Consider the following 13744-nt stretch of genomic DNA (forward strand, 5'->3'; position numbering starts at 1 on the left):
AGACCTACCTGGACCATCAGCTCTAATGCATCTTTTGGAGCAAAAATTAATATAAGACTCGGTATTACATTACGTTACGTTATATTATATTATATTATATTATATTATATTATATTATATTATATTATATTTATTATACCGGTCTTACAGTAAAATAAGACTGGGTCTTATATTAATTTTTGCTCCAAAAGACTCATTAGAGCTGATGGTCCGGCTAGGTCTTATTTTCGGGAAAAAATGGTTGTTAGTAACTATTAAAAGAACTTTGAGACAATTAGGAAAATTTGAACTTTGGCGAGATTTAATAACACTGAGCAACTATCAGGTTTTTGTTTTTGTTTATTTTTTAAGGTGAAATAATGGTATTGTGGAGATATATATATTGTATATGTATATATTCCTTATGTTTTACAGATAACATAATAAAATATTTATAGATGAAATGATTTCTGGGATTTATTTCAAAATAATCTAATTGGGTATGTGTGGGAGGAAGTAGTGGGGATATAGACGGAATAAAATTGGCTGTGAGTTGACAGTATTGAAATTAGATAATGGTTATGTTGGCCTCATTATGGTAGTCTCTGCATTTGCCTAGTTTCAGAATTTTCCATAATAAAGAGTCTTCCAAAACTAACTGGAAAATGTATAATTTTTGTTAAATTGTTAAATAGGTGAGTGGAAGAATATAGGATGATCTGATTAATTTTATATGTATCTCACACACATCTTCTAAAAAAGTTTTAATGACACACTTTCTGAATCCCTTTTATTAAGGAATGTTTATGTGTTAGAAATCCATTAAAAAGGATACAATTTATTTAGTATTTACTAGGTATGTTATGGAACAGTTGAATTAGAAATTTGTTCTGACCTTCCAGGAGCTTATAGTAAAAGTGGAAAGTTATTTTGAATCTTAGAAAGCCACATTTCTTGGAAGGAGTCTGAGGTAAGGCAAGGGGAGGGAGAAAGGAATGGAATTTTGTCTCTAGGAACATACTCTAAGGCATAGTGTGTCCTGTTCTGTCTGCGTTTCTCACATCACTTCAGGGATGCGCTCCTGCTTTCTGATTTTTCACTAGCAAACTGGTGTCAGTACCTCGAATTTTTATAGCTCCTTGTTATTCTGAATAATTTAAGACATTGCTTTGAGCTATATAGATAGCAAAGATGAGAAATTTAGAAAGTGTATATTAGTAAAACAGTTGTTTCCATTAGAAAAAACAATCAGGAAATGTAATAAAGTGAGAGGAAATCAAGATTTGGAGCTAATCAAAATAATTGAGGGAAATATTTGTTATAGAGTATTCTGTGATGATGACAATTTATAACCCCATCTCTTGTCCCCAGAACAAGAGGCAGAGGAAGGGGACGAGGCAAGAGGCGATTTGGCCCAGGTCGACGGCCAGGGCGTCCTCCAAAATTTATCCGCTTGGAAATAACCAGTGAAAATGGGGAAAAGTGTGATGATGGGACACAGGTACTGGGGTGGGTGGGAAAGATCTACTTCTTAGACACTCTCTTAGAGGACTTAACAGAACTATTATTGGATTTAAATACAAATATCCTTCAGAGGGTGGCAGTCCTGTCATGTCAATGCTTTGTTGCCTGTTAATTAAAGTATGACTAGAGAAATTAAAAAAAAAAGTATTTTCAAATATTACTTACAACAAAACCTAACTTTGCTGCCCTAAAGATTTGAAATTGTCTGGAGATATTATTGTGGGACTCTGTTTAATTAGTTTAAATAATTAAAATTATAGTGTTCCAGAAGAGTCCTGTCACGGTGTTTTCCTCACGAAGTGAACTGAAATAGCTTATAGTTTTTACATTCTGTGGATAGTTATCTAATTAACTTTCCCAGAAGGAGAATATTTTTTCTGAGTATTGTCTCTAGTCATATAAAAAATAAGCAGCAATACTAAACCTTAACTGACAATCCTAGCGCTAATCTGTCTAGGTAGGGAAATAATTCCTGGTTATTGTAATTTCAGGACTTGCTACATTTTTCCCCCAAGGAGCAGTTTGATGAGGCTGAACCAGCTACTCTGAATGGGCTGGATCAACCAGAACAGACCACTCTCCCAATCCCTCAGCTGCCACAGGAAACTCCTTCTCTGGAGCACGAGCCGGAAACTCACAGCCTACACCTGCAGCCCCAGCCTGAGGAGAGCGTGCTGCCCCCCCAGAGCACTCTGACGGCCGATGACATGCGCAGGGCCAAACGCATCCGAGTAAGTGGAAAGCAGAGCTCCCCCTTCGCTAGGTGCTCACCTTTCTCCAGCCAGCCAGCTTTTCAGGTGCTATGTTTTCTAGCCTATTCACCATACACTTCGAAATCTTGCTTCTAGCTTATCACACCCTCAGCCTCCTTATTTTGGAAGAAAGTATTAACTGTTTCTCAATGTCTTTGTGTCCTGTGGCAGGCTGGAATGGCTGGTCCTAGAGTCGATCCATTTAGTAAGGACACAGATGCTTGGCTTTTGTCATAGTTAAAGTAAGATAGCTCTCTGGATCCCTAACCTCACAGGTTAGAAATGGAGAAATAAGTACATTTAATTATAATAACTATTTACATTTAAGCCAGGTTAATCTGTACCTAATTGTAGCTCTCAAGTTAATTTTGAGTAACTGAATTTGGTTATCTGTGGGGAGACTGGCAAGTGTCATTATTTATCAATGCAAAGGAACCTGTATCCAATTTGACATGGCAGGTACAACCCACACACCTGGGGACAGCTTGAAGTTAAGCTCTAGGTCTGGGAGTAGGTCAGTGTCTCACTTGTGTGACCTGCATCTTGACTTCAGGCCCCATGGCTGCAGGGCCTCCAGGGCTTCCAGGGGAGCTGTGTTTTATTCTACTTCACAGGTAGCCTCTGAGTCTCAGGTAGCTGCAGGGGATGCATGTGGAGAACAGTATGGTTTTGTGGGATAAGTGCCTGTGCTGGCCATTTACATCCAGAAGACATTTACTTAAGCCCCTGTTTGTGGGAGCAGGGTGTATAGACTTTTATTAGTACTTTATGTGTAGATAAAAGAGATTTTTTTGTTTGAGTTTCTAGGCTTTATAATTTATAGATGGATGATCGTTTTAGCTTCTTTTGGTCTTATTTGCATATGTGCAGCTTATATTTCTTTTCGCCTTCTTATTTGCCTGTGGGCTAGAAGGGACCTTGAAAAATAATCTAGTCCATGCCTTCATGTATAAATACATTTGAATCTTTATAGTTATATGATAGTATTGAAGGGCTCCAAGCCCTCTGAGGCTAACCCTTATGAGGGTCCTATAATGGAAACTTATAACACTTTTGGCTCCATATATATTATTTAAAAAGGTTATATAAACATACATAAATATAGCCCAGGAAGGCAAAAAGCCCCGAGCTGATAACTTCCCATCCATCATTCTACATTATTTCCCAATCTGCATTTCACTCATTTGCCCAATTATTGTCTTTTACTGCTTTGGCTATTCTGATTTTTCACTAATTCCGGAGAAATGCTTACTAGATTTAATTTTTTTGAGGGAAATAACTAAAGCCCACATGTGTAGTGAGGTTGTGGATGTCCAAGCATAGTCTGGCCATAATTGTACTTGTATTCTGTAATGAGTTGGGTTACCAGTTTCGGTACAACGTTTCTTGTGTCAAAGCAAAGGCATGTACGTGTGTCTTTTGAAAAGGAGGTCAGTGTTAGTTGAGCTATTTTTTAATTTCCTCTCACACATTCTAAAAAGTAGGGCTATGTATTTTTTCATCTTTTCTATCCAGGTTGGTAATGACCAACTGAAAGGAAGTCTTCCAATCCAATTGGTAATGTAACTATTTTTCTCTCCTCTAACGCTGCCTGCTCAGTTGGAGCTGCAGGTAGGTTTGTTTCCTATGTTTCATGTATCAGAATGTTATTTAAGTGTTTGCCTTACCTGCTGTTCTTTGCAACCTTACTAAATCCTGGTGGAAACTACATTTTGGTTGCTACAGTAAATGCAAATTAGTTAATGAATAATGGTAATTTATTAATATTTTCAAATAGATCAGTGAGTAAATCGTGGGCTGCAGATTCCTCAAACACAAAATGAAGGGCAGGACTAAGTGACATCCAAGGTCCCTTCCAGCTCTGAAACTGTTTGAATGACTTATAGAATGGTATTGAATTCTGACTATATATTCAGCACTGTGCTAGATACACAATAGAACTGTCACTTGAGTCCTTTCCTCTAGGAGCTTACAGTCTAATGTAAGGTGGTTTACAGTAAAGTGCTAAATTTGAAAGTGTAGCCTATAATTGCTGTCGGAACTTGGAAGAGTGAAAAGCCAGAAAAAGATGAAGGAGTTAAATTCATAGGCGAAGTGAGACTTAAACTGGCCTTTGAAAAAAAGGCAGGAAGAAAGCCAACCATTTCAGAGGAGGGCAGCCATAGGATCAAGGCTGAGACACAGGAGTGGGCTTGGTATGGTTATGGGACAGTGCCCATACTAGCTTGACCCTAGGCTGGGGTACCAGGTGAAGGACGGTGGTGAGTGAGCTATGTTAGGCAGGGCTATCTCACGAAAGGCCTGGAAAGCTGGGCAGAAAACAGGCCAGAGAAAAGCTGTTTTAAGAAAAAGCCATCAGACAAATATGACTGATTTCCTTTTAGTGTCAGGAACAAAATAATATGAAAATTGATCAACAACTTAGGTTCCTTTACCTATTTATTTTTTTATTGGAGAATATTGGGGAACAGTGTGTTTCTCCAGGGCTCGTCAGCTCCAAGTCGTTGTCCTTCAGTCTAGTTGTGGAGGGCACAGCTCAGCTCCAAGTCCAGTTGCCGTTTTCAATCTTTAGTTGCAGGAGGCGCAGCCCACCATCCCATGCGGAGTTGAACGGCAACCCTGTTGTTCAGAGTTCACTAACCAACTGAGCCATCAGGCCGCCCTTCCTTTAGCTATTAATATCAAACTTTAGAAACATTTAATGGTCTTTGTCTGTAAAGAATCTGTTGTCTCAGAATTCGTTTCATTGTAAATTAAATCCCTCATCACAGATTTTAGCAGCTATACCACTTTGCCACCCTTAGAGTAGCTTATGTCCCTTACAGTATGGTGTGGTTAACTGACTGTGACTTTGGGATCAGAAGATCAATAATGGATTCGTCTATGCTGCCTCCATCATTTCTCATGATTTTTCTGGAAATGTGTGCCAGTTGTAGCTCTGAATTATAGGAGACGCCACGGAGTAGAAATGAACTGGAGGTGGGTCACAGGATGGGAACGGTTTCAGCACTCACTACCTGTAATATGAGGATTACATTAGGATCATTAGACCAGAGAAATGCAATCTAGTTCCTGAGCACTCAGACAAGATGCCAGGCTCCATGGAAATTCAAAAGATGATGAGAACAAGGTTTGTCGATAGAACTATGAAAGTGGAGCCAGACGGCTGCTAAGTTTAAATCAAGTGTCTGAGGACACTCATACTAATTAGAAATGACAGAAGACTTACTAGCACAGTGGACCAAAACAAAACTGAGTTCTAGATTTGGCACTCAAGCAAAAATGGAGTCCCCAGTGGGGCCAAGACCCAGTATACCCGTTGTATGTTGTGTCTGCCCTTCGAAACATTACTGAACTTAGATGAAGGAAATGATTCTTACATACCCCAAACACTAAATGTTGACTCTTTGAACCTCAGGATAGCATTTTTTTTTAATCTGCAATATTTCCATAAAGTTTTGAAAGTAGCCAAAATACTGAGAGCTTTTATGTGAAACAAGCATCTGTCCAGATAGAGTGAAAAGATTAGGTAACTGCTACGCAGTATAATGAAGTGAAAGAAAGCTCTGTGGCTGATCATAAAAAGCCTATTCTTAAGGATCTCTGCAGATGCTATAGAAAAGATCTTGAAATAGTTCTTTTTTATTTTCACATGAAAAACATTTAATTTTCAAACGTTTGTTGTACACTTCCTACAAACTAAGCTATTTTTCAAGGGATCTAGATGTAAAGAATAAAATCTGGTGCGATCCTGACGCAGTCCCAGTCAACTTGGGATGAAAAGAGAACTGCTAAATATCTACTCAAGATGCATGAGTAGATAAAGTATCTTTCTCCTAACCCTGTAGAAAAGCCCTGAGAAGACAGTTTTCTGTTATGTGGTTACTATGTTCAGAATTTTCACTAAATCAAAACATTGTTTTGCTTTTCCCCAAAATGATTATTTGACATCAAACTTAGAAGTTGTTGCTTGTAAGTAATTTGAAATGAAAGGTTTAAGCATTGTTCATTATCCTTTTTTCATTGCACAAATCATGCAATCAGAGCTCCACTAATCCTTCAATTACTATTCCCTTCTAGCTACACAAGCATACCCATTCACAGAAATATTTTTTTTGAGGGATTCCTCCCCCGCCACCCCATAGCTATGTAGAGCTTTCCTCCTGGGATTTTGGGGCACTTATGAATGGATCTTCATTATAGTGTAACTGAAATACTGATTCTGTATTCTCTGTGTGAAAGGTGATTCTGTTGACCTACTCTCAGTAGAACATGAGTTGCTTTCCCAGGACTGATGAATTTGCACTGAGTTTCCATGTTCTCTCACTTGGGTTCCCTATAACAATTGCATGAATTTATAAAATGGCTAATTAGCATTAGACGTGCAATCTGTGGCCAAAATAAAAAAAGGCAAAACTGACTGGTTTAGACAGGGAATAAAGTGATAAGCTTAACTTTGTTAGCATGGCATTCTAACCAGTGGAACTAACTAGCTGCATTGAGAACTTGTCCTCTGCATTTTCTAGGTAGGAAGTGATTAAATGCACACATTCCATTTATGATGTGTGCTTATGTATCTTATCTCATGAAAAAACATGCTTACATAAATCTGTATCCTTCGTTTCCCTTTCAGTTCTTTTTCTTAAATTGAGATGTAATTCACATACCATAAAATTCACCCTTTTATCGTGGTTTTTAGAATATTTCCAAAGTTGTGCAACCATCAGCACTGTCTAATTCCAGAACATTTCATCACCCTCAAAAGAAACCTCATATCCATTGCTTCCTTCCTCCAACCCTTGGCAAGTACTACCCTTCAGTTCTTTTTAATACCTTATTTATGTTTTGCTAAATATTTGAATCATGTTTCAAATTCTTTTTCTCAAGGACTTCAACAAGTAACATTTGGCTGACTTGCTCCAACCTCATCCATGCACATGTAACTTATCCCAAGTCATTTCTTCCAAATCTTCAATTCTCATTCTTCTTCACTCTGGGATTTGTTTTATGAAACCAGTCCTCTATTGGGAATACTTTTTTGAATGTCACTGAAATCCTTTCATAAGAAAACACATACATAAACATAAAGCAAAACACAGAAAACATTTGTCTTTTCAAGATGAACTTCTTTGGGATGGCTTCATTTTTATTGTCTTCACCAGAAATTTCTTCTTTTTAACTGTGTGTCCGAGAGTTTAATTTCAATGGAAAATGTATGATTGCAGAGATCATCCTCTTTCTCTACATACACGCCAGCCACTTGCACATTTAATTTCCTCACTAAATAATCATATTTGTGTGTGTCTTTCAGAATGCAGCTCTTCAGCATCTATTTATTCGGAAGTCCTTCCGGCCTTTTAAATGTTTGCAGTGTGGGAAGGCGTTCCGTGAAAAGGACAAACTGGACCAACACTTGCGCTTCCATGGGCGGGAGGGGAACTGCCCATTGACCTGTGATCTCTGTAACAAAGGCTTCATCAGCAGTGCATCTTTGGAGAGCCACATGAAGCTCCATTCGGACCAGAAGACTTACTCTTGCATTTTTTGCCCAGAATCCTTTGACCGCCTTGATTTGTTGAAAGATCATGTGGCCATTCATATCAACGATGGCTACTTCACCTGCCCAACATGTAAGAAAAGGTTCCCAGATTTTATCCAGGTGAGTGTCTACCACTCAGATTCCTGTGTACTTCCTTCTTTTAGTAGAAAAAACTTTGATTTTTGGAAAATTGAGACTGCCTATCACCTGCATTTTCATCCCTTCTTTGTAACAACTTGACAGCTGAGAACAATTATTTCTTCAGTCAAATTACTTTTGATGAACAAAAGATTATCATAATCTTTAATTATCTAAATCAGGCATTGGCATTTAAACATTTAAGTTGTATTACAAGTAATAAACACCCAGATCTGATTATAATTTTTAAAAAGTGCCGGAGTGGCCAATTAGCTCAGTTGGTTAGAGCATGGTGATGGTAACACCAAGGTTGCCAGTTCAATCCCCACTTGGGCCACTGTGAACTGTGCCCTCCTCAAAAAAAAAAAAAAAAAGTGGGTACTGTGAAGGATTAAGAAAACATGCTCCCACTTCCTGGCCTGGGCTATTGTCTTCCTACCATTGTGGTAGCCTGTCTTGCTTTATACTAAGGTCATGCATTTTGGAAGGAAACAAAGAGAAAGTTGGTATATAATATACTTTTTTTATCAATCACTGATCTCCCTAGTATTATATTCTGGAGCAAAATGACTGAGGATAAATTCCAGAATATTTGCGATTTCACTTGGACTTCAAGTGATTACATTGTTATATGCTAGTCAATGCATAATTAAAATTAAATATCTAGTAAAAATATATATATATTTTTAATCCCCAAAACAAAAGGAGTCTAGGATTTAATCATGGTTCTACCAGTGTTGGGAGTCTTGGTAATTTTCTCCCTTCACACAAACAATTAGAAAAGTTGCCTTAAGGCAGAATCTAATAGTAAAAGAGACTCCAAAAATAATGAAGCAAAATTTCTTATAGGATTTGTTTGATATGACTCACTGCTTAGCCCCTATCCGTAGCCCTTCTTTATTGGGTATTTATGGCTAAGAGAGTTCAGAGGCCATATTCCTTTATTTAAATTATCTAAAAGTATGGGGAATAAGTTCCAGTTAAGGAGAAATAATGCTGTGTTGTATTGTTCTCATAAATGGGTAATGTGTTTTATATCATCCAATTTGTGTCCTTAATTCTTCGGAACCTGATTATATAGAAAGATGTACTGAAACCAATATAATTTTACTAACCAATGTTACCTGGATAAATTTAATAAAAAATTTAAAAAAAGAAAGGTGTAAAAGAACCAATTACTGAAATGGGATAAATTGTTTCTGTACATGCTGGAAGCAGAAAAAGTGAGAAAGAATTGTTTTTGTCTTCCTGTAGATGTTTTCTTTAGTGAGATTCATTTAAGTCCAAAGGAACTCTGCTTTTAATCTTAAAAAAAAAAATTGACTAAGCAAACACTCTTTCTTCCTCCTCTTCAAATCATGTTGGAGGTTAAGATTTTCAAGCTTTCTGGCTATTTGTTTTGTTTCTTTGGGACTGGGATAGTGTGTGTTACTGAGCCTAATTATCAATCACATCTGATTGGATTACACACCCTGTTGGTGACAGTCCATGGCAATGCCATTGGCGCCCTCTAATGTTGATAAGCTGCTTCTTGTCATTTCTTTTGCTGCCTGAGTTCCCTGACTTTTTCTGTGTCTTCACTGCCAGGTGAAAAAACACGTGCGAAGCTTCCACTCAGAAAAGATCTACCAGTGTACAGAGTGTGACAAGGCCTTTTGCCGTCCCGACAAACTGCGACTCCACATGCTCCGACATTCAGACCGCAAAGATTTCCTCTGTTCCACGTGTGGGAAGCAATTTAAGGTGTGTAAGCAGTGAACAGCCTGAGGTTGCTTAAATGGCCACTGAAATCATGTCGAACTAAGGATCAATACTTGTTTGCTTGTTTCATCAGCTTATCTCCTACTTACAAAGAATTGGACTGGAGATACTTTTGTGCCTCATGTTTGAGTTAGTTATATGATAAAATTAAGGAAAAAAGTCACCTTATTTTCCCCCAAAAATTAATTCACACCCCAAACTAATAGAGTAACACTGCATCTCCTAAAAGAATCCAAATGTATGATGAGTAAAACTAAGTTGCTATTGAGGAATTCCTAAGAGAACGATACCTTTGCTTATCAAATCAAGAGATTTTTACTGAGCACTTATTAAGTATAAGAGCCTGATAATTGAGCCCTGAAGACAGCAGGCCTGTCATCTAGTGGATGTGGGAAATCTGTAGGATGTTGAAAGGGCTTAGATTACTTTGGGGTGTGTTAATGACTTAAAGAATTAAAATGAAAAATAATAAGTATCAGTAACCTGCCTTGAATTTAGAAGAAGCAAAGGAAAAACCCATGGGAGACTCAGAGATAAAATTAAGCAAATAAATGTAAAAACAATGAAAAAATGCTTCATTGGGAAATCAGATGACAATGTGGAGATATCACTGAGAGACACTCTACTGAATATGATTGTATGTCATGCTGTCATAGAAACTGGAAAAGAATCAGAAATGGATTCAGAAAGGGGACAATACTTTTATACAGACAAAAATGTATATAGAATGTGGAGACATTAAAGAGAAATAGAAATAATTTTCAAAGCTCAAGTTTTGTGGCACGTATGTTATAGAATGTAATACCGGTGGCTTTCAATATACAGTAGCATGACTTAGAACTCCTTAGACAATTCTAATGTGAACAGTATAAATGGGTCTAGGTTTTTCTGTTTCTTAATTAAAAAAAAAACTCATCTAAAAGGATCCCTATCTTGTGGTGCTAACTGGTTGGCCCTCTTTCCAGCCCATTCAACATTTTTTGATTCTCTATTTTGTGCCAAATATCACTTTAGCACTTAGACATATATAAAAAAAAACCTTTCTGTTTTCAGTTTACTTTCACCCAATATATTAGAGTTCAATTTGAGAAGCCAACCCAATATGAGTATTATGGAATAGAGGAGTTTCTTATAGAAAGAAGAACTTAATTATAGGAGAAGGTGGAGAAATAAGGGTCTGAAAGGAAAAGTTGGAGGATCAGAGAAAGGTCACTAATCCACCCTTCGAAGCCGTGATCTGGGTGGACAAAATGGGAACAAACTTACCTGGGAGCCTGGGAACGCAGCACCTCCACCCGTAGGCAGGCCCAAGAAGAAGAGCTGGTGCATCTGTGGACAAATGTGTTGCTGCATGTGGTGGTGGACATGGACTTGGCCAGCAGGGCTGACAGTTGGGAGGAGAGCTGGCGGCTGAGTGGGAGAGAAGAGGGATGAGCGGGGGTACCCCTGACCCGCAGGGCATCATGGCTGCTGCTTCATTTCCACCTTCTAGTCTGTACCAAAAGATGGGAAGAACTGGTCTGGTAGAAAGGTTCAAAATCTTTGCAAGATGAGTAGCAGTTTAATCATATGTCCAAGAGCAGAGCCTCACTAGATAAGGAAGCTGGCTTTTTAAAAATTTTTATTTGTTTTTATTCAAGATGGGCTCTACCTAATTTTCTCTCTGTGGACTCACATCAACATATGTCACTAGATTAGATCATCAAACTGGACCTAGACTGTATGCTCCATCCACAGCAGATAGTGCAATTGTGTACTTGAACTCCTAAATCTATAAAATGAGATGTTCCTACTTAAATTCGTTTGGTATTTAGAAGAATATCATTATGTGTATTAAAATGTGTGGGGATTGAGTCTACATATGGTTTTGTAAATCCAGTATTACCTGCCATTCATTATCGATTTGTAGTGCTTGATGCCAAACTTATTCTATGTGCCCTTTGATCTCCTCTACATAAATGCGAAGTCTTTCTTCCCCAAAATCAGAATCTTTCAAATTGAATGGTCATTTTCAATGAAGGCTCAGTGGAATGCATTTATTTACTAGTGAATGGTCATTCCTGGTCACTTGCTGTGACCTGATATGTTCTAGCGCTCTAGCAACTCGGATGCATCTCAGGAGGTTGTGGTTACTGCTAACTTGTATCGATTCTTTTTTATATCCCTTCAATTAAAAAATCTCTACCCCCCCTCCTCACCCCCCTGCCTTTTCAAAAACTGAATAGCGAAAAGACAAACTACGGGAACATATGCAAAGGATGCATAATCCTGAGAGGGAAGCCAAGAAAGCTGACCGCATCAGCCGCTCCAAGACGTTCAAGCCTCGGATCACGTCCACCGACTACGACAGCTTCACGTTCAAGTGCCGCCTGTGTATGATGGGCTTCCGGAGGCGAGGCATGCTGGTGAGTGCCAAAAGCCCCCAGATTCTCCCCGCTGTCTTCCAAACCTGTCCTTTTCTGTCTATGGCGGTGACTTTTGTACTGTATTCCGTACAGATTTGTCAACAGATTTTGTCAGTGGCTAGGGGCAAAACAACGGAGGCAAACAATCCCAATTTCGAGTTCTCACCTTTCCAGCCTCCCTTCACCCTCCTTTGCCGAAGTTCATTTCTGGTGACCTCTTGGAAGAGGTCTTTTTCTATCACTTTTCATTACTAGTTTTGTCTTGCTTTACCCTTCTCATTCTCTGCTCCTACTGTATTTTATTTCCCTCTTCCATTTTTGTTCCTGGGTATACTTTATCTTCTATAGGCTTTACCTTCTCCCCTGTTGCTCCCTTGAATGCCTCTCATTTCCAAGTACAAAACAGCAATAGAAGGAAAGTTTCCATCAGAGCGGGTACGTGAACCAGGTTAGCTGAAACATCAGGGTCGCCAGTTCACTGCTCTCAATTTCTTTCGACCTATTATAGTTTTTGCAGAATACAGCAGGTCCTGGAATCCTTTCATTCAGTGTGGTTTCATTATAGTGTCAATGAGGTGCACAGGGGCTTAACTTTTGTTTACATCGATTACCCTGTGGTAAAATTGGTTTCATCCTATGCACTTTCATTTCAAGTTGCAGAACCTATCGAGGACGTTAAGTGTGGACTTACTGTATATTTCTGCCAGGAGCTAACGGCACAGAGCATTATTTAACGTTCAGAATCTTAATTTTTATCTCATTCAGTGTCTTCTCTAAGGCTAGGACACTAAATAATGAAAGACAGGTTTTCATCAGGAGAATTCACCAAAGAAATTCATGCTACTGTAATTGTGCTTCTCCAACAGCAGTTCTTTTGTCAAAGACTGTTAATGGGATCCACAGTGACCCAATTCATCTTCAGTAATTTGCTGAACTACTGTTTATTCCTGTTAACAGTGACTGTCGATGCTTTGGTGTCAGATGGGCCTGGTGATGCTGGTTCTGGCCAAATGCCTTATTGTTTTGGGCCACTGCTTCAGAGCATTTCCACTTCTAGCAGTCAATATCAAAGACATTTGTTTAGCTTCTGTTTGTAATGGAGTCCCTTTTTCTCATTTTCTTTTTTTCCCTTAGGTAAATCACTTATCAAAGAGGCACCCAGACATGAAGATAGAAGAGGTGCCAGAGTTAACTCTACCCATCATAAAACCCAACCGTGATTACTTTTGTCAGTATTGTGATAAGGTAAAAGGAAACCATCCACAGTAAGATGCCTCAGTGGGAGTCCTGCTCAGAGCCAGTTTGTCTGCATGTATGAATATATATCAGGATCTCGCAGTTACTCTTAGCAGATGGTTCCCTCTTTCTCAGTAGTTTTCCATTCAGACAAGAAAGGGCTCGAAGTACAGCCTCATTTTAAGCCAAATTCTTTTTCTTCAGAATTAGTCGACTTTGTTTTACTTGTTCCTTCTTTCTGTGATTTTTGTTAACAAAAGAAGAGTCTCATTACCAGGAGCTTAGTATATGAATTCATTTAAAATTTCTAAGCTCAAAAATGAGTGTACATTATCCTGCTTTTAAAACATATAGTAGATTTTGAATTTCTAGAAGATTGAGTAGGATGTGGAAAAGTTTTGCGGTCGAGT

At 38.4% G+C, this 13744-nt stretch overlaps 1 protein-coding gene across 6 annotated transcripts in view; it reads left to right on the forward strand.

Moving 5' to 3' along the window:
• PRDM10 (PR/SET domain 10) overlaps positions 1–13744 on the forward strand; it is a 91480-nt gene that overhangs the window by 62633 nt on the left and 15103 nt on the right. For all 6 annotated transcript variants that reach the window (XM_088800819.1, XM_088800820.1, XM_088800822.1 and 3 more), the window contains exons 10-15: positions 1351–1480; positions 1995–2234; positions 7567–7914; positions 9520–9675; positions 11919–12098; positions 13233–13343. In XM_088800819.1, the coding sequence (XP_088656945.1) occupies positions 1351–1480; positions 1995–2234; positions 7567–7914; positions 9520–9675; positions 11919–12098; positions 13233–13343 (1165 nt within the window). The remainder of the gene's footprint in view (positions 1–1350; positions 1481–1994; positions 2235–7566; positions 7915–9519; positions 9676–11918; positions 12099–13232; positions 13344–13744) is intronic.

The sequence above is a fragment of the Rhinolophus sinicus genome, chromosome 9 (genome assembly GCF_057876585.1).
Source record: "Rhinolophus sinicus isolate RSI-liver-muscle chromosome 9, RSI-T2T, whole genome shotgun sequence".
In the NCBI taxonomy this organism is placed as follows: Eukaryota; Metazoa; Chordata; class Mammalia; order Chiroptera; family Rhinolophidae; genus Rhinolophus; species Rhinolophus sinicus.